General features: G+C 39.8%; 1 protein-coding gene across 3 annotated transcripts; it reads left to right on the top strand.

The window, feature by feature from the left end:
• Positions 1 to 5,026: 5,026 nt before the first annotated feature.
• On the top strand, positions 5,027 to 22,642 carry LOC134531218 (small nuclear ribonucleoprotein-associated protein B). 3 transcript variants are annotated; one of them, XM_063366887.1, is made up of 6 exons: positions 5,027 to 5,154; positions 13,963 to 14,056; positions 16,457 to 16,729; positions 19,129 to 19,305; positions 19,652 to 19,717; positions 22,282 to 22,642. In XM_063366887.1, the coding sequence occupies exons 1-6, from the start codon at positions 5,152 to 5,154 to the stop codon at positions 22,302 to 22,304; spliced, it is 636 nt and encodes a 211-aa protein (XP_063222957.1). In that variant the 5' UTR covers positions 5,027 to 5,151; the 3' UTR covers positions 22,305 to 22,642. The 3 variants fall into 3 exon arrangements, with proteins under 3 accessions (XP_063222957.1, XP_063222965.1, XP_063222975.1); XM_063366895.1 differs by having other exon boundaries at positions 19,652 to 19,786; XM_063366905.1 differs by lacking the exons at positions 5,027 to 5,154; positions 13,963 to 14,056 and adding an exon at positions 14,094 to 14,247.
• Positions 22,643 to 22,648: the final 6 nt, after the last annotated feature.

Here is a 22,648-nt window from a genome sequence, read left to right as displayed (position 1 = left end):
ACCGTCCCCATATGTCCCACCATTCGTGTGCTGTGCCTCGCAACTGTCTGCTGGCCTGTCCCGACCACTCGTCTACGGGTATACCTGCCCAGGTCAATCGCACTTCACAGTTTTCAACGAAACTTCGTGGGTCCTCATGTGTGAGGCCACCGAATTCAGGTAGTGTGAACTTGCCCTGATAACCTTGGGTGCGGTTGTACGTGACGAGGTTTGGGTCGGCGAGTGGTGTTTGCTGTTGCGCATGGCGTTCCCCTTGCGTGGCGTGTGTGCATGTCGTGGAGGTGGTCGGACGAGTGCTCACCACGGTAGTGTTAGTTTCTTTTTCCGTCTTTACGGTTTGTGCGTGGTTCTTCCCCGGGAACTGTCCGTTCCACGGCTGTACCCATGAGTGGTCGTGTGGGTCGTTACTGTGGGGGGTGCATTGACAGGTCATGTACCATGGTCTCGACCCCATCAGTAGATCCGTTCCCCTAGGCAGTAAGCACTGGGCGCACACCACGTCGGAGTTCCGGATTTGAATGTTGCTCCAGTTATGGTGCGTGTTTAGCAGTGTTGGTCTGTGCTTCTCGCTCGTGGCTCTGTGTGCGCGGGGCAGGTCTGCGCGCGGGGTCGCGCTCGGCGGCTGGGCAGGTGCCCGGACAGCCGTACAAAATGGAGGCCGAGAATGGCCGCGGCGGGGATGATGCGCAGATCGTTGTGCGCAGCGACGGCCGAGAGCGCCCGGACAGCCGCACAAAGCGGAGGTCGAAAACTGTCCGCGTTGGGGAGGGGGTATGGATGAGCGTGCGAGGCAACGGGAATAGGGCGCCCGGACACTCGCACAAAGCGGAGGCCGATGATGGCCGCTGTGGAGAGGGGGGTCGGGCTGTGACGTAGGCTTCTGCGTCGCGGATGGCGCTGGAGTGCCGAGTGGTGTGGGGGGGGGGTTGCAGCCCCTTTGTCCGCTTGCTTCGTCGCGCCGGCCTGTCTGACCCTAATTACTTTTGCCTGTGCAAAATGGCCGTCCCATGTCCGTGCTGTGCCTTGGCGTGGCCGGAAAAAAAAATTATGACTTAATAATGGCTCAAATTTTTCGTGTTTTCGTGAGAGTTCTTGTAATTTTGTGTGGAGAAAATCTTGATTTTTCTATCTTCGCCCCACGCAGCGGGCGCCAAATGCCGTCGTACGGTGTCTCGGGTTCGAGTCCCGGTGCGGTTCCTAGCGGGAGTGGCTGCTGTGAATGTAATGTGTCCGGATGGGCGCCAGACTAGCTCTGGTGCTAGTCGGTAGGTGGGTCGTGGGGTCGATTGCCCTGCGTGGCCCACTAGGACCGTCGGCGATGTTGCGTGGGTTTAAGGAATTCCCTACTCGGCAGTGGTTGGGAATCGTAGGGTTAAGTAATCATACGCTGAAATGAGGCAATAAATGACGTGCGTCATTTATTCAGGCGACAGTGGTCTGGGAGTAACGCCGTTGGTTACACGCCACGTCGTACAACAGGTGACGTCACAAAATACAAAAAGCTACACAATTACACACAAATAAGTCTGAAAGTTACTTAATAAAACGTGGCACAAGTTTACAAAAGAAATGTTACACGAGGGTGCGTTGCACAAGTTTATGAATGTTACGTGGAGGTGCGTTGCACAAGTTTATGAATGTTACGTGGAGGTGCGTTGCACAAGTTTATGAATGTTACGTGGAGGTGCGTTGCACAGGTTTACAAAAGAAAAATTCTCAAGGCGCCGTACAAAGTCACTAACTATTACTTATGAGCGTGGATTAGGCGTTTCTGAGCCTGGTTACTCACACTAAGGGTGAGGGTGATTGGAGGCGGCCAATCCCGTAAGTCTACGTATCGAGGCGGTGTTCGCGTCCACGGTAGTGGAGCGCGGACCGCAGCTAAATTCGTTCAAAGTTCCCTTACGGGTGGTGTCAGTACCGGAGCGACTGATTTTAACTAAAGTTCTGTTCCTGGGGAGACGGCCCGTGCGGGATGCTGAACCTACCTCGCGGACCAGGTGTGGTGCAGGGGGGTTTTAGATTTATGCGGCCGGATTAGGTCCTGGACCGAAAATTGGACCGGGTACGCAAGGAGAGATTAGTAAAAAAGGATGTTTTAAGAAGTGACTATATTTACCAGAAGTGAACTCGGTGTGGACAAAGGATGATGTCTCTCCGTGGGATGTGCGTCCGCCCCGGTCCACGAGTCGCGCTGTACTGGCGTCATGTCATGGCGTCCGGCCGAGGCTCGGTGGCCCTCGCGCCAGGGTTGACCTCATTACGTTAGTTTCTATGTGACATGTTAAATAAGAGAATTTAAGGGCGTTAAATTCTTACATTAATTATTAAAGCTGAATCAAGATCATTCGTCCCTTCTACCAATTGAAGTTATTATGTTTAGAAAATATTTCATTTAAATTTTACGTCACACCAGCGACTGTTCGTCTCTTGCCTGTTTGCTCTGGTGGGGGTAATAACGTAACACGAGGGATGAATAATTATGTCATATGGTTTCATTGACTAATTCAGGCAGAAGGCCGCCAGGGGAACACTCACACACGTATCGACGTATTACACACGTGAGTGCCCGGGCACTCCTACATCGCACTTTCGTCAACCAACTTTAAATTAATACGTAATACTGTTTAATAATCTGTGTTTGTTTTTATAATGTGGTTAGTTGAAATGACGGTCTGTTTATTTGGGGGGGTGGGGGCGGGTTCTACCTTGGTTGCTGGTGGCTCGCCTGACTCGGGTGGGCCATGGCTATAGGGGCGCGATCCGTTAGCGGGGTTGAATACTGGCGGTTGCAGGTCGGGCTTTAGGGTGGCCTTCGGTCGGTGACGTCAACTGCACGTTATCGAAATGTAGCTTCACTACTCTTGAAGTCGAAGGGCCATGTACGACCATATCCTCGGGCAGGAAACTGCATTTGTGTACTGTTGACTTTCGCTTGCACTAGGCCATCGACGATTGAAACATGTAGGTATACTCTTTCCTAATGTAATGTGATTTGTATTAATTTTTTTGTGGGACTTTTGCTGTAGGCTGCGTCACCACATGAAAAACGGGAACGTTGGGAACGTTGGAGCCTTCGCCCATTCTTAATTATTGATACGCTTAGTATCCTATGCAACATCGTCATGGTGTTAATTCATATGTAAACAAATTGAACTCTATTTCCCATGAGACGTAGCAGTCGTTTTTTTCTTTGGGACTCGGTCTATTTACTCTTATAACATTCTGTAATTTTAAAAGTGTTGTGTTTTATGTCATCCTAAAGTGATCTGCCATGTAAAAGTTTTCATCATCTACTACATCATGTACTTCGTGTGTCAATTAATCAGTACTATATACAGTGATGTCGTCCCAAGTGCTCCTCTGGCTCGCTGAGGCCATTATTGCCCGTTGCTGCTTCAGGCTTGCGTGTGCACCGGCGCCCGTGCGCGAAAGTGTAACAAAGGTTTTGTTTATGTAATTATGTGAGTGTGTAAATATCTATTTGTGTTGTTGTGTACGTGTATTTTTGTTTCCCGGGCGACTAAGTCGCGTCTCCCCGCTTGTGACCATGTGGGCTCCACGCACTCGCACTCGAAGGGAAGAGGGGGTTTCATGTGTGCGCAGCAAGGGGGGAGGCTGCTGAGACGTCGCGGATCATGGGTGGATCAGTCGCCTGAGTGGGGTGAGAGAGTGCGGTCGCGAAGTTGTGAGTGAGAGTCGAACGGAGACTGTCAGTCGTGTCACCGTTGTCACGTCACCATCATTCGCGTTGTCAGTCACGTCACCGTCGTTCGCGTCGGCAGTTATGTCACAGTCTTTCGTGTCATCGTTATTCGCGTCACTGTCAGTCATGTCACCGTCAGTCGCGTCGGCAGTTACATCACAGTCATTCGTGTCATCATCTTTCGCGTCACTGTCAGTCACATCACCGTCAGTCTCGTCACCGTCAATCGCATCACCGTCAGTCACGTCACCATCAGTCACATCACCGTCGTTCGCGTCGGCTGTTACGTCACCGTCATTAACGCCACTGTCAGTCGCGTCACTGTCGTGTCACTGCCAGTCAGGTCACTGGTAGTGTCGTGTCGCGCTCAAAGTGCGTGGAGCCGGGCCTCGCCCTGATGGACTGTCACCGATGGGGGCCGTGACAGCCCATGTACAGTGTGTGACGTGTGCAGTAAACAAAACTTAACATCATAAACTCTTTTATTTCACCCGAGTTATGGTAGTTCCCTTGCCACGTGGCACGTAACCTCTCTACCAGAGCAGCTGGGCAGCGACTCCGAACCACGGGAACGGCCCTAACGTCGACAACAGTTTCTCGTGAACCTCTACTCCGCGACATCTTAAAACTGCTAATTTCGAGTACCGATTCCCAACCATAATGCTTATGTTCTATAAGTATGCATTGCCGTGCTCCGGCACCGAAACACAATGGGCTGAGTGCTGTGGTAGCACCATGTAAAGTGTATTTACTGCATTAAAACAAAACATCGTTCTGTATCTTTTGTTCTTCATTTCGTAATTGCTGTCTCGCCACATAGCCAGGAACTCTCCTAGAAGACTCACTCGGCATAAACGTACCTAACTTCACACACGGGACAGCTCAGCAGATGACACCAATTAACGTCCTTAAATGGGACAGTAGGCACCACAGTCTGAATACAAACTAGCTGTTACAAGTACTAACTATGGTTATCCGGGCTGTTTCCACTTTCAGCATCCGAATAAATAATGGTAGCCACCAAAATGTTTGGCCCGGACAGTACATACTCCTTGTTGTATCGTAGACAAAGCTTATCGTTTTCACAATCAAAATAGCATCTAACTCTAATAAACTGATTATTGGATTACTTGATGTACTTTTGTTTGACGGTGAAACAAAAAGATTAATTTTTATATTCATTATTTTTATATATTTAATGTTTTATATGTATTTATAATGTCCAAATATGTTATAAAGTGTGTATGATATTACTTTTACTTTATAGCTGTTTCTATTTGTTTATATTTAAGTAAATTATAAAATTTTGAGCAGGATTGTGAGGTGTGTAGTCGAGAGTCGAGTACTAGGTATTCTGTTGCCGCATTTGCCGGTGTTGTTAGTTTTTGTAAAAGCTAAGGTGCAGGGTAATTTTTATTAAAGGACATCGTTGATTTATTTTCAAAATGGTAAGCTTTTTCTATAATACATTTTTAAATTTTTGTTTTACGTATATCGTTGTAAAAAACTATGGTGGTTTCAATGAAAATTGGTGGCAAATGAAATTACTTTCGTTGTCAATTTTGAGTACACTGAACCTAAAATAAGTTTAATCCATTTTAAATAATAAATGTTTATTGAACGAGAGGAGTGTTTCCATGAAAAAAAAAAGACAATGAATTTTTTTTGTTCCCACCGGTTTTATTATGATTCTCTAAAAGGGTATTGCAATATTTCGATTAGGTTATTGGTAGTTTTTAATGCTTTTACTTTTTACCCCCATAATTTGCACCGTGTTCATTGCTCTTCCCACTAGCGAATTTCTTGGAATTCTATTCCGTAAAAACGATAGCAATATTAATGGGAAAACTGCAGCATGCATATTTACGTTTCTTGATACCGAACTCTACGCGAAAGGTTTTTGTTATTATTGAAACAAGCTGTAAGCAAGCATGGCGGCGCTCGCGTTTTTGCGCAGACGAAAACTAAAACAGTTAATTGGGAAATTTACGTGCTTTTGTAGTTAAACTGGCGTGAATACACTAATTCACCTATATTAAATGTTTTTGCAAATAATTGAAATGTAACTACTCTTTTGTCAGAAAGAAACTTTTTTTTTAGAAGCCACTAAACTATAAAATTACCAAATAGCCATTTCCCCATTAAATAAATTCATTATTATGAAACATAACAGTCATTTCCCTCATCACTTGTATTGCCACAACCACATATTTATTTGTCACGGGGGTTCTGTGAGTCAGGACGAATTTAATATAAAGCAGGCACAATTATTGTCAAATAACTGTCTTTTAAGGAGTTGGGGTTCCATTCAAAAAAAAGTCGATCATAGGGTTCCCTGGAAAAAAAAAAGGAACTGCTGCTCTACACAGTAACATTAAATTAATTCAATATATTGAAACACAACCTTTCTATTGTGACTTCTCACTCAATACCATACATATACAGTTAATTTCTTACTACCTTCTAAGTACTTATTGTTTATTTAATTACTTACTGAGAGTAGTCTTTATTTTAATACCATAAAAGTATTGATGTCACCAACATAGCGGTGGAGGCATCATTGCCACCCTTACAATCATACGGGACAAGCGCGGGATTATGGTGGTTTTTATATAGGAAGCATTCACATGCTTGATTTGCTCAATATTTGTTTCTTCATTAAACTTACTTTTGGGTATCATATTCTATACTATAGCCGTACCTGTTGTAGTGTTGAACACATTACCAAAGATATATATCCCATGGTATCAAATTGTACCTATACTATAATCCCGCCTGGTTTAGTATATTTTGTGATAACACATGCATATAATTGTTTATTACTTTTTAATATGATTCAAACTTCTCTGGTATCGAGAAGTATACTAGGTACATATCTATTCTACTGTAGAATACAATACTGAAAATATATTTCATACTATTTATATAATTTCTTCAATAACAATCTCTTGTTCAAAACACGCATGTTAATCTTCCCTGTCCAAAAGCCCTATTCCCACGCTTATACAGTAATAACTTACAGGTCATAATACATTCCAACTCTGCCTTCTTCAATATCCATACGATATGGCAATGCAAACATGTAATTTTTTTGTGTGTACCATCTTATCTCTCGTATGCAGCATTTGGTAGGAGTAATATTGTGAATGGAATGGAAATCTGTAAACACAGTGCTGCCATCTGTGGAAGTCTCTGATATCTCTAAAAGATGGCGGACCCACGTGAATCATCCGTACATATTGTTTTTTTGAATATCGCTGAATTACTCCGCACATGGATATTAAAAAAAAATTATAATAGGCTAGTACAACTATTCTTTAATACTTGGTTTTAATTTATAGTCATTAAAAAAGAAATAATGAATAACAAATATGTTTGAATCCTGGCATTACAATTTTTCACAACTCATAGTTAACACTCATATGAGCCATTCCATTTCAATTCAGGCAGGAGCGTGTCAGGTCACCATCTCGGATTTGCTTTAAAAAATTACAGCAGTTACAACCAGTGCAGACAAGAAGTATGCCAAAAGGATTTTGTCCCAAAAAATTTTTTCCCCATGTTATAGCCTTTTGAAGTTGGTTCGAAATCAAAAAAGGTGGAAAAAGGGGTGTTTTTTAAATGAGCGGCATTTCAAAACTATTATACTGATTTTGTTGATTTTTTTTTATTTTGTACCTATTATAGTGAACTACAGAGTGGAATAGTTCCAATGAGCCCAACGACAATATCTTTAAGGGGGGGAAACTAAAGAATTTGGCAAAAAATTTGAATTTTTTTGAATTTTCAAAAAAAAATTTTTATGTGGAATAATCAATTTTCATAAAAAGTAATTCTGGTAATATGTGGACCTATTACAGTAGTTTTACAGGAAAAATTGTTTTTAATTCTATGATGCATGGAATTATTAAAATTTAACTTTAAAATTTTCAAAATTTGACAAAAGTGCCATTTTTGATTGAAAATTACTCAAAAATCCCATATTTTAAAAATCTGAAAATTTGTAACTTTGTAGTCCTCACCTTTAGTAATAGCATGCACTTTGTTGGATAGTGTGTTTTTGCCTGTAAACATTTCTAGAATTTTTTGAAAATGTAATTTTCTTACATTTTCTAAGGTCTGCACACTCAATTAACAAATGTTTTGTTAGTTTCCAAAAAGTGAGATGTAATTTGTAAATTGGGGAAACCTTGGGAATTACAAAAGGAGAGTCTGTGTATACATTATCACATTAACATAATATGCACAATACATATACACACATATAATACATATGCATACTCTTTAACTTGCATGAAAACCAAAATTTCAAAGTAAAATTGAAACCAACAATATGTACCTATAATTAATTATATGTAGACTGCTTACCCTTCCTCAACTATATGTAACATATATTGACAAACTTCCTAAAATATTATTTGGCTGATTAAAGACAGTAGATCTGCTGGATCTTCATCAACTCAGCTTTGTCGAAAGTGTGGAGTCTTGCTGATTGTCCAAGTGGAGTAGGATTGCTTACTGCTAACAAAACATTTTGTAGTGGCACCGGACATTCATCCTTCTTCTTTCCAGATTCCTGTGGCCACTGAAACCCTTTAGCTGGACCATGGGGATGCATAAAAGACACTGTCATGTCGTTCAACTCTTTAGATATACCAGTGATCTGTCCCATCCACCAATTCTGATCGTATACACAAGCAACGAACTGGCCTACTTGGAAATCATTTATTGAATAATGTGTTTTAATCTGGTTAGATTGTACAACTATTTCTATTTTATCTTTAATTGTGCGTCCCATGTATGTCTCATTTTTAATCAGCCAGTAATGTTTAGATTGTATTCCAACAACTGGTTTTACAGTAGCCCATTCTTTTTCCTTAGATGACCTATACGTTTGAATTGTTTTACTTTCAAGAGCCAATAGAGTTATCTTTGGTACAAGGTTACCTACTTCAGCAACAAATGAAGCAGAATCTCTAATGGCATTAACACACTCTGCCCGAAGATTGAACTTAGTTGCAAAGTGTTTACACAAACCACCTATTGCATCACATGCACTTTGCCATGCCCTGTAGCAGAAAAAATCCATTTTTTTTTCAACAGTTTGAGTATTTTTACATAGTTCATACAGCTGAAACCTATTTTTGAAATGTCCAGCTGCCCCATCTGTAATGTACACTATTGAACTCAAAAGTTCTAACTGACAAAATTTTGAAATTTCCAGTTTTATAACCTCTAAAGCACAGAGAACGTGAGCAGAGTCGTGAGCTATATCATCAGATACTATAACAAAACTTCTTATTTCCGCACCAAAGTATGCAACACAGGTAAACAGTGAAAGCTGATCAGTTTGCCAGTGGTAAGTTTGGATTTCATCAGGCAATACAACTGACCAGTTCTCAGCAAAATCAAAATGTAAAACAAGAGCATTATTTTGTTGGACAGAACTTCTTGCTTCAGCTATTCCTTCCCTTTGTATTTTCCTAATGTAACTGTGAGGAATAGCTTTTTTAACCCAATGCCTTACATGTTCCAGAAAATTATTTACAGATACAGTTTTTTTTATGAGGTCACCATGTTCCCAAATCGCAAATGTAACTTCTTCCCCTTCATCCAAGCCAAAGTTTTCAACAGTTAATGTTTCTGTGCCAGGACAGTCACCACACTCCTCGAGCCAGCAATCTTCATTCCTTGTTTCGTCACACAAACACTTCAGTAGAAGATAGTCTTCATCAATTTGGTTATTTGTTACATTTCGAAGAGCTACACAGATAAGTTGCATGTTACTGCAGTAAATACAAGAACACACAGTCTGTTCTGGCTGAATTTTCACCCATCTTGGTCGTAAGGCATAAAACTTTGAAAGACTAATTTCTATAAGAGGATTATCTTTTTTGAATGCTTTGTATGCCTCTTTGATGGACCTTGTCATGAATCTTTTAACCTTTTTTACTTTCTCGCCATTACCATCCTTAATGCAAATAACATCTTTTTTGTTTGGACTTTCCCTTGAACAGTCTTTACTATCTTCTAGGTAATATGATAATGCTAGATCTTGTACCTGTGTAGGTAAAGGATGTCCACTATAGGGGTCAGGTTGAGCATAAATTCCCTTATTTTTTATAACTGTGCGACATTTATCAATGAGGTACTTTGACACTGAAGGTAATTTTTCCTTCAATACAGTTTTACTAAATGTTTGTGGTACCAATGTTAGTAGCTGTACTTTTCCATTGTAGTTACAAGTATGAAGAGCTGAGTCAATATTCGAAAACCATAGACTACAATTGACACACACAGGCATTTCATCATCAGACTCACTTGAAAGATGCACGTGATATATGTCTTGTAATTTGTTCACAGCAGAAGTTTTTAACTCATCAACTAATTTTATCTTCTTTTTCCTCGCATAACCTTCTCTCCTATCCAATCTCACCTCTGAAGGGGATTTCAATGGTGATACTTCTACATTTAATGTTTTAATGAGACTGCTATTTAAAACACTTACTAGTTCATCCTCCGGAATAAAATTCTCTGATGTGGATGTTTCTTCTGCATCTTCAGCAAGTTCCAGAAATTTCTTTTTATAAAAAGTAACACAGTTGCTACACAAAATATCATTTTTATTTACTGAAACAGATACACCCACAAACTTTTGAATATCATCTGCTAAATCATTCACCTTACACATCCTCACACATTTACTTTTATACACACTTTTTTTGTGCCTTTTAATGTAGTCCACACATTTAATTCTCTCCGTACTATGAAAATCAGACATGATTTAGTTCACTAGCTGAACATCACCCATGAACACAAACAACACAACTGTAACAGCAAAAGTTTGGGAATTCCCTTGTAGTCTTGTAGTTGATTCCCCCTATGGTCACCAGGGATTTCCCTCAAGCTACCAGGGATTCCCCTTACAGCAAGCGCCTGGGAATATTCAGATAGGGACTCCCCCTTCATATTTCCCAAGGTTTCCCCTCATACAAAACCAGTTACAAATTATCACATACTATTTAGATACCAACAAAACATTTATTAATTGAGCATGCACAACATACAAAAGGTAATGACATTACATTTTCAAAAAATTCTAGAAATGTTTACAGGCAAAAACACACTATCCAACAAAGTGCATGCTATTAATAAAGGTGAGGACTTCAAAGTTACAAATTTTCAGATTTTTAAAATATGGGGTTTTTCAGTAATTTTCAATCAAAAATGGCACTTTTGTCAAATTTTGAAAATTTTAAAGTTAAATTTTAATAATTCCATGCATCATAGAATTAAAAACAATTTTTCCTGTAAAACTACTGTAATAGGTCTACATATTACCAGAATTACTTTTTATGAAAATTGATTATTCCACATAAAAATTTTTTTTTGAAAATCCAAAAAAATCTAAATTTTTTGCCAAATTTTTTAGTTTCCCCCCCCCCTTAAAGATATTGTCGTTGGGCTCATTGGAACTATTCCACTCTGTAGTTCACTATACTTAATAGGTACAAAATAAAATAAAAAATCAACAAAATCAGTAAAATAGTTTTGAAATGCCGCTCATTTAAAAAACACCCCTTTTTCCACCTTTTTTGATTTTGAACCAACTTCAAAAGGCTATAACATGGGGAAAAAATTTTTTGGGACAAAATCCTTTTGGCATACTTCTTGTCTGCACTGGTTGTAACTGCTGTAATTTTTTAAAGCAAATCTGAGATGGTGACCTGACACATTATCTTGCTAACTGCCTGAATTGAGGTGGAATGGCTCATATGTAGAAATAGCGCAGTGTTCATAATACTGTAGAGAGACAACAAACTATGTAATTTTTAGCCTTCATATATTTAATGTCATGAAAAATGAAGAAAAAATTGAAATAATAATAATAATAATGAAATTTTTACTATTAAATCTAAAATGTTGAATCAACTCTGGGTTAAGGTTGGTTTGTAGGAAGTATATTTACAGACTGATTTCTGTCATATAAAAAAAATATATACTTAGTGTTATATGTGCTTTGAAATGTTTCAGGTTAAATTTTAGTAATGCCATAGAAGTCAAGCTACTACCATGTGACCTTTTTTTTGTATACAAAATAGTTCAATTATAACACATACTTTCAATATTTATTTTGAAATTGGTAGGTAATGTAGGTATAAAATGTTTGAATATATAAAATGTTTATAACTCTGTGACATGCCAACTACTTTGATAAGTGGGGTCTTTTTGCAGCATTATTACACTGCTTTGGCTAAAAGGGACAATTGCCAGTTGCTCCATATACTCAATACTCATTATGACCAGCTATATATTTTTTTTGAAAGGCTTGATTGTGTAATTTGAAATATTTGTGAAAATTAGGCTTTCCGAATAATTGTCCCTTAACTGTCAAGTTTGAAAAGTATATTTAAGGTTTTAGTCAAACCAGTTTTTATTTTTTATTTTATTTATTTGTATTCCATTATTGAGCCTTCTTTTGGTAGAAACCATAAGGCTATGGAACATGTCATTTAAATATTTACAGTTATACATATACATACAGTTTTACATGTACACAGTTTCAAATACACATACATATTTAGTTTTACATACATATACAGTAAAACCTTTTTGTTGCGACCCCATTTATTGCGACCACCTCTCTATTACAACCCGATTTCGAGGAACCGTGAAAAAATTGCCGAAAATCTGAAGAAAATAAGTTTCTTGTGGTGAGTAGCGTGTTACTGTGTTTCTCTTGCCGAGTGCTGTACTGCCGTAGGCAGCGCATATCTAAAAATAGATACCACTTCCTGTTGACCGCTGTCAGCTCTTAACAACCCCCATTCCACGTCCCTTTGCCGGCAGGGTGCAGATAAAGGTTTTTGTGGCAACGTGTTTACACAGCGACCGACTGGATGCACGCCCGCCTCGACTTGTGTTAACTGCCGCAGCGATGTTTATTTTGACAGCCCGTGGGTTGATAGAAAAAGGTCGCTTCACCCAGCATAAAAAAAAAGGCTACGCCACTTATTCCCCACTCAGGAAACACACTGGCTGCTGTCTGTCTCCCCCACATTTATCTTCTAACATTCCACGTCTCACCTCTCGCGCAAGCAATAACGAAGCGACCACGCATTGGGCCGTTTTATGCTTTGTTTGGTGACAGCAGCTTGATTTTATTCGGTATATTCCTTTTCATAGGACCCTTGCTATTAAAATACATTTATATTTAAGTTTGAAAGCTTATAAATTCCTTGCCAGAGATGACTGAACTCGAACTTGGTGTGAAAAGTGACATATTTTGACCCCTCCCTCACCGCTTTAGTACCCCATTCATAAAAGCCCAATTTTACGGGAGAAGGGAGGGTGAAATGAGCATTTTCTCACCAAAGATTTTTCAAAGGAAGTGAGGTTGGGGTGTTATAAGGGAGGACACTATATGGTTTGTGTGTCTCGGAGAGATGAGCTAGCCTTGAAGAATGTTAACGAGGGGAGGGAGGGGTGAGCTTATGCGTCATGAAGCCGCTGCCGCCAGCCAGCCGGGCGAGCTTCGTGTGCGCCCACTCGCGTTGCAGAACCTACAGCTGACATATTTTTAAAGGAAATGACCCATTATTTTTTTGTTATTCTTACATGAACATTATTGGAAGTATTAAAGCCTACACAAAAATACGCTGTGTGTTAAAATTAACAGATTTTAATGTTCTTTCATTTTGTTTTTTTTTCTTTCTGAATTTCACATTTTGGTCAAAATCTCCAATTTTTTTACGGTTTTCTCGAGAATGTATTCGTTAAATCCGGGGTTCGTGACATTGGGGTTCTAGTGTATTTAACTACGGCAAGCAGAAAACGTACATGTAAACTAACCAGTAAAAATAAACTGTCTTTTGACATATTTTCTTTAGAGGTGGCCTGTAGGGCAACGGACTAGTCATTAAGGTTGAGGTGGGTTTAAAGCAAAGCCGTCTAGCATTGTGAGTGACAGCATCCTGCCATTGTACGGCTGGTTCCTTAGCGAGTAGCGGTTTGAGGGGGGGGGGGGGGTTTAAATCAACTGGAAATTTCTGAAAACATCTATTACGACCCAATTCCTGGGAACCGTGAGGGGTCGTTTCAGAGAGGTTTGACTGTAACTTTAAAGTAAAACAAACATTGATAAAATTTTTTCAGATAATCTGAATTACAAATATTATATTTATTAAGAAAAAAAAGTTGCTAAAGGTTTCTTTTTGTAAACACCTCAGATGTAGTAATTGAATGTTTGCTTGCAGACTATCGGCAAGAACAACAAGATGTTGCAGCACATCAACTACCGGGTGCGCATCATCCTGCAAGACTCTCGTACGTTCATCGGCACATTCAAAGGTTGGTAGTACTGGCCACCTTCGCTGCATCAATTGTAGTCTCATTGGCTTTCGCCGCCGATCCATCATATTGCCATCCGGGCCAGTAAGCGTGGGCGAGGCCAGAAACCAAAGTTTCTACAAGCCGCTAAGTGCATAGTAAATCAGGTGCACCCCCACACTGGTGAAGAATCATTTGAATCGACGGGCGGGGTGCGTGTCTTGTAGGATAAGTTTGGCACACGGGCCTGTGTGTGCGCTGGTAGGTTGTGTAATGCTATAAAAGTTACGTGTACCTAATTCGGCGGGGGAGTGAAGCTCCCCACCACCAGTTAGATCAGCTAACTGGCGTGATGTTGTGTCTCGTGGCTTTTGCGTACTACTACTACTACAACTACTAGTAGTATTTTTTTTGGGGGGGGGGGGGGGGGAGAGAGAGGTTTAAAAATCAGGTGGAATTGTTGGTAGTGTCAGATTTTTACTGACTAAAAACAGTCCTCTCTTTCTGCCCTTCTATTAGGAAGTGGTCCAGACCGGAAACCGCTTTCGCATTAGTAATAGTAGTAGTAGTAGTAATAATAGAGTTTTGTAATTGGGTAAATTTATAGAAATTTATAGGGTTGCATCTTTTCCATTAACAAAAATAAAATTACGAAAGTGTTTTTTCCCCCAACGCTACAGTCCATCTATTTACCCTAAATACAAAATTTTTAAAACTCTCGGCTAAGCTCTACTCGTAAGGATCCCTGGGGAAGCACGGGATCAGGTTGCAGCTAGTATCAATAAAACAGCAGGGCTGCGACAACTATCGGGTATATCTTAAGTTGAGAAGAGTCTCTGCCGCGCTGTTAAAGCACAACAATGGCAACAGTGCACAAGCTACCTAATTTAACCTATAAACCATAGTTTTTCAGGATCCAGTAGGAATTTGCGAATGCTGTTTTCCTTGTAAATAGAGAAACATGTTTAGTGTTCAAAACCACAATTATCGGAATTCTATTATAATTTGTTTGTACGAAAAGCCTCAAGAGTTACAGATTACCTGCCTTCACTGTGACAAGTTTGTAAGAGTTAATTCAGTGTTATACGTCAGTGAGGAACTGAAAATGTTTTATATCAGGAAACTGGCAAATAGGTTGTTTTGTTTTCCATAGTTTCCTCAAATAACTAAGTATCAGAAACATCTGTCTTTTGTCTTCTGACAATGTTAATTTTTGAAACATGTTCTTAATGTTAAAATGTGCATTGTTGAAGGTAGTCTAGTGCTTCTGCATGAATTAATACGCCACTATTTATCTCCTTTTCCTCTTTGGAAATGGTTGAATAATAACTGTTGTCACTTTATTAAAACTAAAGTACAGTACACTCCCGATTATACAAGAAATTAAGTTGCAGGGCCACCGCGGAAAGGGGAAATCGCGGATAATCCGAAAAGAGCAGAAAATGGGAAAAAAAAAGGAAACATTAATTTCAACTTAAAAATCTAAAAATGTATGTACAGTAAACATTACAATTAACAGTAAAAAAATTTTTTTATGATGCTAAAATTTGTATATTTTACCGAATAATTACGCATGCCAGCCTATTGCGTGAGTTCCGAGAAGGCCTGTGGCATTTTACTGTATACTCCACACAATACACTCGTCAGTAGAGTTCAAATTTGCTTACTTGTAATAAAATACAGATTTACATATTTGCTGTATTTTTTCGTAGCATGCGCGGATAATAGGGAGTTAACTGTAGCTACAAGTAGTACAAACACTAATTGAAATGACAGACTACCAACATCGCACAGTCGTGCAAGCAAGTGTCCGTCCGGAGGGGGTGCTGGCAGGTGTAGCACCGTGCTCAAGCATCGGACAAGCACGGCCACAGTCTGCAAAAGGCAGACGTCCGTGTCCGTGTCTGAGCCGTTATACCACTGCTGTCCTGTTCGGTCACAGCTGTGATGTGCAGAACCTTTAAAAAAAATGGACGAAAAGTGACCTTTTTCGATGCATGTAAGAAGCAGTACGTGTGGTAGCCTCTGTGTGACCTTCTGGATGATGGACGACTATCTCCCGGTTCATCGGCATGAAGACAGTCGTTCATTGTCAAGATGTGAGGTTTTTTAATTTCTAGCTCTCTTATTTTCAAAGTGCTTGGGGCACTGGAAGTCCTTTTACTGTTTTGAATATTAGAAAAAACATTAAGAAAATTCTTGAGACGTCTATCTTTATTGAATATAATAATAATGTTGTTGGAAATATTTCTCAGGGGGATATTTTTTCGAAATGAGGGAATAAACAGAATGGTTCCTGTCCTCTAAGTTTCTTCTGCTCGGGCCGTGTGGTCGGATCACTTGCCTCCTCCAGGGTGGTACCTGGCAGAGTCTTCACGAGGGGCGGGCTAACGTGGCCCCCGCACCGTGCTTGCATTGCAGCGTTCGACAAGCACATGAACCTGATCCTGGGGGACTGCGAGGAGTTCCGCAAGATCAAGCCCAAGAACTCGAAGCAGCCGGAGCGCGACGAGAAGCGCGTGCTGGGCTTCGTGCTGCTCCGTGGGGAGAACATCGTGTCCATCACGGTGGAGGGGCCTCCGCCCCCCGAGGAGGGCCTGCCGCGCGTGCCCATCCCGGGAGCCGCCCCCGGGCCGGGCGTGGGCCGCGCCGCCGGCCGGGGCATGCCCTCGGGCGCCACCGGCGTGCCCGCAGGTAGCGCCACCCTCGTGGTTCCATTTCCGTGTTACTTTACTTATGTCAGCTTACTTCTAAAACCTCGTGAGTCAGATTTTCCCAGTCTTATATTCCGGATGTGTTTCGTGTATTTTTTCATTTTTTCGTAAGTCAACTCTACTGTCTCTTTTCTTTTCACAAATTATAAAAACTCGTATCTTTGTCAGTCGAAACCGTGCTCCAAAAGCTCATATGTTCTCCTGTAAAATTGACTGAAATGGAGTTACGAGGGTTTAGAAGTAAGCCGACGAAATACTGTAGTAAGACTGCTTGGTGTGTGCTGTATTTTACAATAAAATAATTTGTAATAAATCTCTCTATAACAGATAGAACAATAAAAATGAATCAGCGAGCATTTTAAAAGTCATTCACTACGGGATGCACAATGAAACAAATTATTTTTTCTGATCCACGCTCTCTGAAACCACTTTTGACTGTAAATAATGACATTTCTTGAATTTAAAACATTTAAAAAAAATGCTTGTTTTATGTTTTTTGTTAAATGCTGTTTAATTACATTTTATAACTCCATTTTTCAGTGATACTGTGGTGTATTAATGTGCACTTCAGTGTTAGCTGTGTACTGACATGCTATTAGGTGTTGTGTCTTATCACTATTCACCGTATAATCTTGCCTCTGTACATGAGACTTCATTGTGTGAGGGAGTAAGTGTCTCTTCAAGACATTATCTTTGAAATTGTTGAAACAAAAGTGCAGTTGAGTTTTGAACAATTTTTGTGGGTTCTGTTTCTGATTTCTGTTGTATAATTTAAATTTTTACTCTTTCATTACATGTTCAATAAGTCAGATCTTTTACCTTTATTTATCAGGAATAGTAAAGGAAAGTGAGCTCATATTCAAAAGTTAAAGTTCATTTGGAACCCTGTAAGAGTAAAATATTTACTTAGTTCAAATGTTTACTTTTGATGTTTTACTACATTGTCCAGACTAGAGGTTGACTTCGATATCAGATTGATCTCTACTTTTGAATGTCCCTTCCAGTGATTTTTTTTTTTTTAAATCAGAATCACTTTCACTAATTTGTTTATATACATGAGCTTGTTTTTCTACATCCTTCGTCTTACACGTTACTCTCTCATAATCCAAATTAGGATGCTACTGCACAGTTGTTTATATGTCAAGTGTATAACTCTGAGGTTGTAATGTTTATCAAAAGTGTTTTTTTTTTTCATTTTGGAATATGAGATGCAGTTGTGCCACATTTTCGACCCAATTACAAATAACAGGTAGATAAAAAACTTGTAAACATAAATTTCAATTTGGCCATGTCTACCATACAATTGAAGTTAACGTTACATTTAAGAAAGAAAATATTTTCAATCATAAACAAGCACACCAACATACGTTCATTAATTTTTTTTCCAGACTTAAAGAAATGAAAAACACCCTAATTCAGTTACAGTAATTTTTTGTTTGTATGTTAGTTGTCATGCTACCAAATATTTTATTTACATTTTTTTTAAAATTTAAGTTGGTAAAGAAAAAATTTGCACATTTGGAAATGTTTTTTTCTGCAACATCTTAAATAAAGCTGATCAAGAGACATTGTAACTCAAAGTTTAAGTAACCGCTGTTTATGCACTGTCAATATGTTTACCCGATTTTGCTCTTTGGTATGTTTGTGTACATGGATTTTTTTTGCTGCTGTATCAGGCCGACCTATGTTTTCATGAGCGGTTTTCATGAATAAAAACCTGAGCCACTATTTGAGTTTATACAGTGCTAACTTTTTAACTAACAACTGTTTTATATATATGGGATGGAGGTGTCAAGTGACATTGGTGATTTGATGCAGTGAATAAAGACCTTAGGCAGAAATATAGATATTAAAAATATTATCAACCAGAAAAATGCATATGCATTAGTAAATTTTTTTCCAGTCTGGAGTATATTTTCCTCGAAGTGATATTTTTTCACGTAATAACGTCTTATAAATCGATGAACGCCGGCTGCACGCACAAAAAATTGTCACGTTCCGTTTGAGACGAGCGTGCAAGAACCAGCCAACCACCGTGCGAGAAAATCTTCTATAATATCAAACGGGTTAAGGCGGGCTTTCTAACTAATTGTTCGTGATTATATTTAAACAAATTATTTAAATTAAATTTGAGAAAACTGTAAATAATATTTGAAAATTAGAAAGTACGTATGCAATTTTTCATCAATGTTTTCTTGTGACGTTATCACGTAAAATTATCGTTTGTAAACCGACTTTACAGACACAACCCCCCTTTTTTTTTCCACATAAAATGCTATCAAAGCAGTTTGTGTTGCGTCAGCAACCAGTTCGCTGGACCCCGGCGCTGCAAGAGGGTTACGACGGGTGCCGACTGCAGGTGTGCGTCGCTGGTTGCAGGTCTGCAGGGGCCGGTGCGAGGCGTGGGCGGTCCGTCCCAGCAGGTGATGACCCCCGGAGGCCGCGGCAGCCCGCAGGTGTCCGCCCCGCCCCAGATGCGGCCCCAGGCCGGGCCCCGGGGCATGCCCATGGGGGGCCCGCCCCCCGGCATGATGGGACCCCCGCCTGGCATGATGGGTGAGTGCAGCCATCTTTTTACAGTCTACATTATATTAACTAATTGTTTGAGTTCAAAAAAAGTATGTAAATAGCCAATATGCATCCATCAGTGATTTGGGTGGAAAATGGGCAATATTTTAAAATTATAAATTAATGTTTGTTTTGTCAATCTTCCTCGACATGTGACATAACTTACGTGTTGTAACATTGCTTCAGTAAAAGTTATGAATTTATCTAATGACTAGTTTTATGAAATGTTTACAATTCTAGTCGTGAACACGACGTATTGTATGGATGTTGCCATGTTGATGACGACCGTGCGAAGGAAAGAGGGGCTGAGTGCAGGGATCGTGTGGTGTTGCAGGCATGCCGCCCATGGGCATGGGTCGTGGCGCTCCGCCGATGGGCCCGCCGGGCATGCGAGGACCAGGTACGAACCCCTTCCAGTAGTGCTCCTGGGAGCCGGCCCCGGTGGAGGACCTTCAGCCACTGTCGCTTGGTAACCTCTCTCTCGTCCCGCTCCGCTCGCCTCCCTCCCTCGCTCGCTAACCGACACCTGTTGCATGGAACCCAGTATGTACACACTGTAGTGGCTTGATTTCATTACCTTCTTGTTCTTGCTGTAACTGCTTGGAAGAAACAATGCAACTTCTATGGGTGAGTCGAGATGTGTTTTAAGTACTCAACTTGAGCATGATATTAAAGTTTGAAAATTTCGAGAAGTACCTGTTTTTTATAGGGACGTAATAAAACCTTAATGAAACATTGTTAACACCATCCTGGAATACATAGTAATTGTGAAGCTCATACAATGCAATTCAGTAGGAAACGTGATTAGTTGTTAAAGAACTGATTAAAGAGGTATTGTGTGTACTTCAGCATGCAAGGTATATATTCTCCTGTAACATGGAGCATGCTTTGATATTGGGCTGTTGCGTTGGTGAAACGGTTTCCTTGTTTGACTTGGCATACCGAGTTAGCTGTTTGTTTACTGTAAGTCCAGTCAGTGTCTCGGTCATTGAGCTCGTTGACTGAATGGACAGCTGTAATATATTTGCAACTTTCATGAAATATATTACGACTAGCTTGTTGAAATTTAGCTGTAAAAAATATCTTTCAACTGAAGCTTACATGGAAGAAAAGTAAGGTAGTGTAAAACTACTAGTGTTGAAACCAGGGTTTATGTGGTTTTAGGATGTTCAACTGTTGGGATAAATACACACACACACACACATGTTAGCATCTTGAACAGTATGATCACGTGACATCGGCGACTGAGTACAAACAAAATCAGTTTTCAGGACTGTTAATAACATTTTCCGCAACACAAGATAGCAGGGCAAGCACGCGAAAAAAAATACAACCAGAAACTCTTAGTAACGTTACATTGCATATTCCTAAAGAGTGGTAAATGAGAAAATCTCACAAGTCAAAGAATTTTGTTTTGTAATGTGAAATGGTCAAGAATCTACTGAAATAAAAAAAAAACGGTAGTTTTCAGCGTTACATAAGTTTATGATAACATGTAGCTAAAGTCATTTAGTACAACTAGCAATTGGATTATTCTACTGTTCCGTTCTCCAGGTTCTCATCTCGGTGTCTTTACGTCATTGTCTCCTCAGTGAAGTTACGTTGGTGTGAAGTAGTGGTGCACCGATGCGGATACCAATGAATCGTAATCGGCGATTATGGGTACTTGCCGATTAATCGTAATCGGTGATTATCATAACGATTACTTTGCCGATTATCTACGTCCTGGCGTAATTAAGTAGGTTTTTACCGTGTAATATTTTGTTACACATTTTAGGACGAAATACGAAAATATTTGTATATATTACAAAATTCATCTAACTCCGTCATATCATGATTACAGATATTTCGTTAAGTTTAATAAATCTCATTGCCTCGAACAATAAAAAATACATTTTTCCTACACGTTTATTTACGTTTCGTCTTTTGTTCTGTCTTTTGTTTAGTGGCCTTGTACACTACCTATAGCCAGAGACGTAAAATAGATGGCACGTAATCAAAATACCACAAGCAGTTGCAGTGGATTCTATGACAATTGATCTTTTCGAGTCGTACTAGCGGTTCAAAATCGTGGTCCCGATACCTTCTAGAGTTTATCACTGCGTTTTACAAACTCGTTATGGGCGTCTTTGGTAACATTATCCGTTGTGTTATTTGTATGTGACGTGAAAAGTGAAAAAGTATTTATAATTTTATATATTCAGTCAACATAAATAAAATCACATGTGCTAGAATTGGTTTTAGGTCATTTTTATATAATTATAGTGAGATGGCGAGTAGGGAGAAAAAAAGTGAAGTGTGGAAACATTTTTCTATAAACTCAAGTGAACAAAATAAAGCAACATGTTTACATTGTTAAACGGTAATTTCTCGATGCAACCTTATGTCATAGTCGATGATAATGCTAGTTTTCTGCAACAAAAACCTACCCATTGTAAATTACAATTATTAGACTGTAGTTCAAGTTGTTTACAATAACAAATATAAATAGAAGTTAATTTAATTTACACTTTGCAATGACTTAATAGTGTATTTTATATATTTTTATACTGTTATTATAACTGTATTCTCAATGTTACCTAAATTCACATGGGAATAAAAATTTTGTGTGCATTATTACACTTAAAAAAATTTGTTCATTATAATCGGTAACTGAATCGGTATCTGCCGATTATTGCTCTCATAATCGGTATTCGAATCGGTAATCGGTAAAGTCATATCGGTGCACCACTAGTGTGAAGCATCGGGTTGGCCTTCGGAAATGTGCGTTCCTCCACCAGAGTTTGCAAAGCCCTTTCTGGGTATATATTTGTCTAGAGCGCTAACAGGGACGAACAGTGACACAGCAAAGAGCCGCGGTGTCGCTACTGCTGAAGTGACGTCCCTCGTGTGTCCATTGTGCCCGGGACGTCACGTGTTGAGGGGATGCAAGTGTGTGACTGGTGTGGTGCTTTTTGCTTTCAGGTGGGCCGCCCCATCCGTACTAGCCACTTGGAAGGAAGAGCGGTGGGACAAAGTCCTAGGACATTTACTGTGTTGAAGCTTTTTTACCGAGTCAGTGTCAGTTGTTCTTACTGCGGCTCCCCTGAGCCGGGACGTGTGTGTTGTTACGACAGTGTTCGGAGCAGGACGTATGGACCGCCAACAGGTTACATCAAACTTGTTTGTTGTATGTGTGTGAAATAGTGAAATTTTTTACTGCTATTTTGGGTAATATCATGCCATTGTGTCCTGTTTTCGAAAGGCTAAGTCAGTGTAATATGTTCTCGATCCATGATGGTTTTAGTTTTGTAAAATAACGGACCCAATAAAACATGTAATTGTATTTTAG

This window comes from Bacillus rossius, chromosome 1, assembly GCF_032445375.1.
Source record: "Bacillus rossius redtenbacheri isolate Brsri chromosome 1, Brsri_v3, whole genome shotgun sequence".
Taxonomy (NCBI): Eukaryota; Metazoa; Arthropoda; class Insecta; order Phasmatodea; family Bacillidae; genus Bacillus; species Bacillus rossius.
Note: the sequence above shows the minus strand (reverse complement) of the source record. Positions and strands in the feature narration are given on the sequence as shown.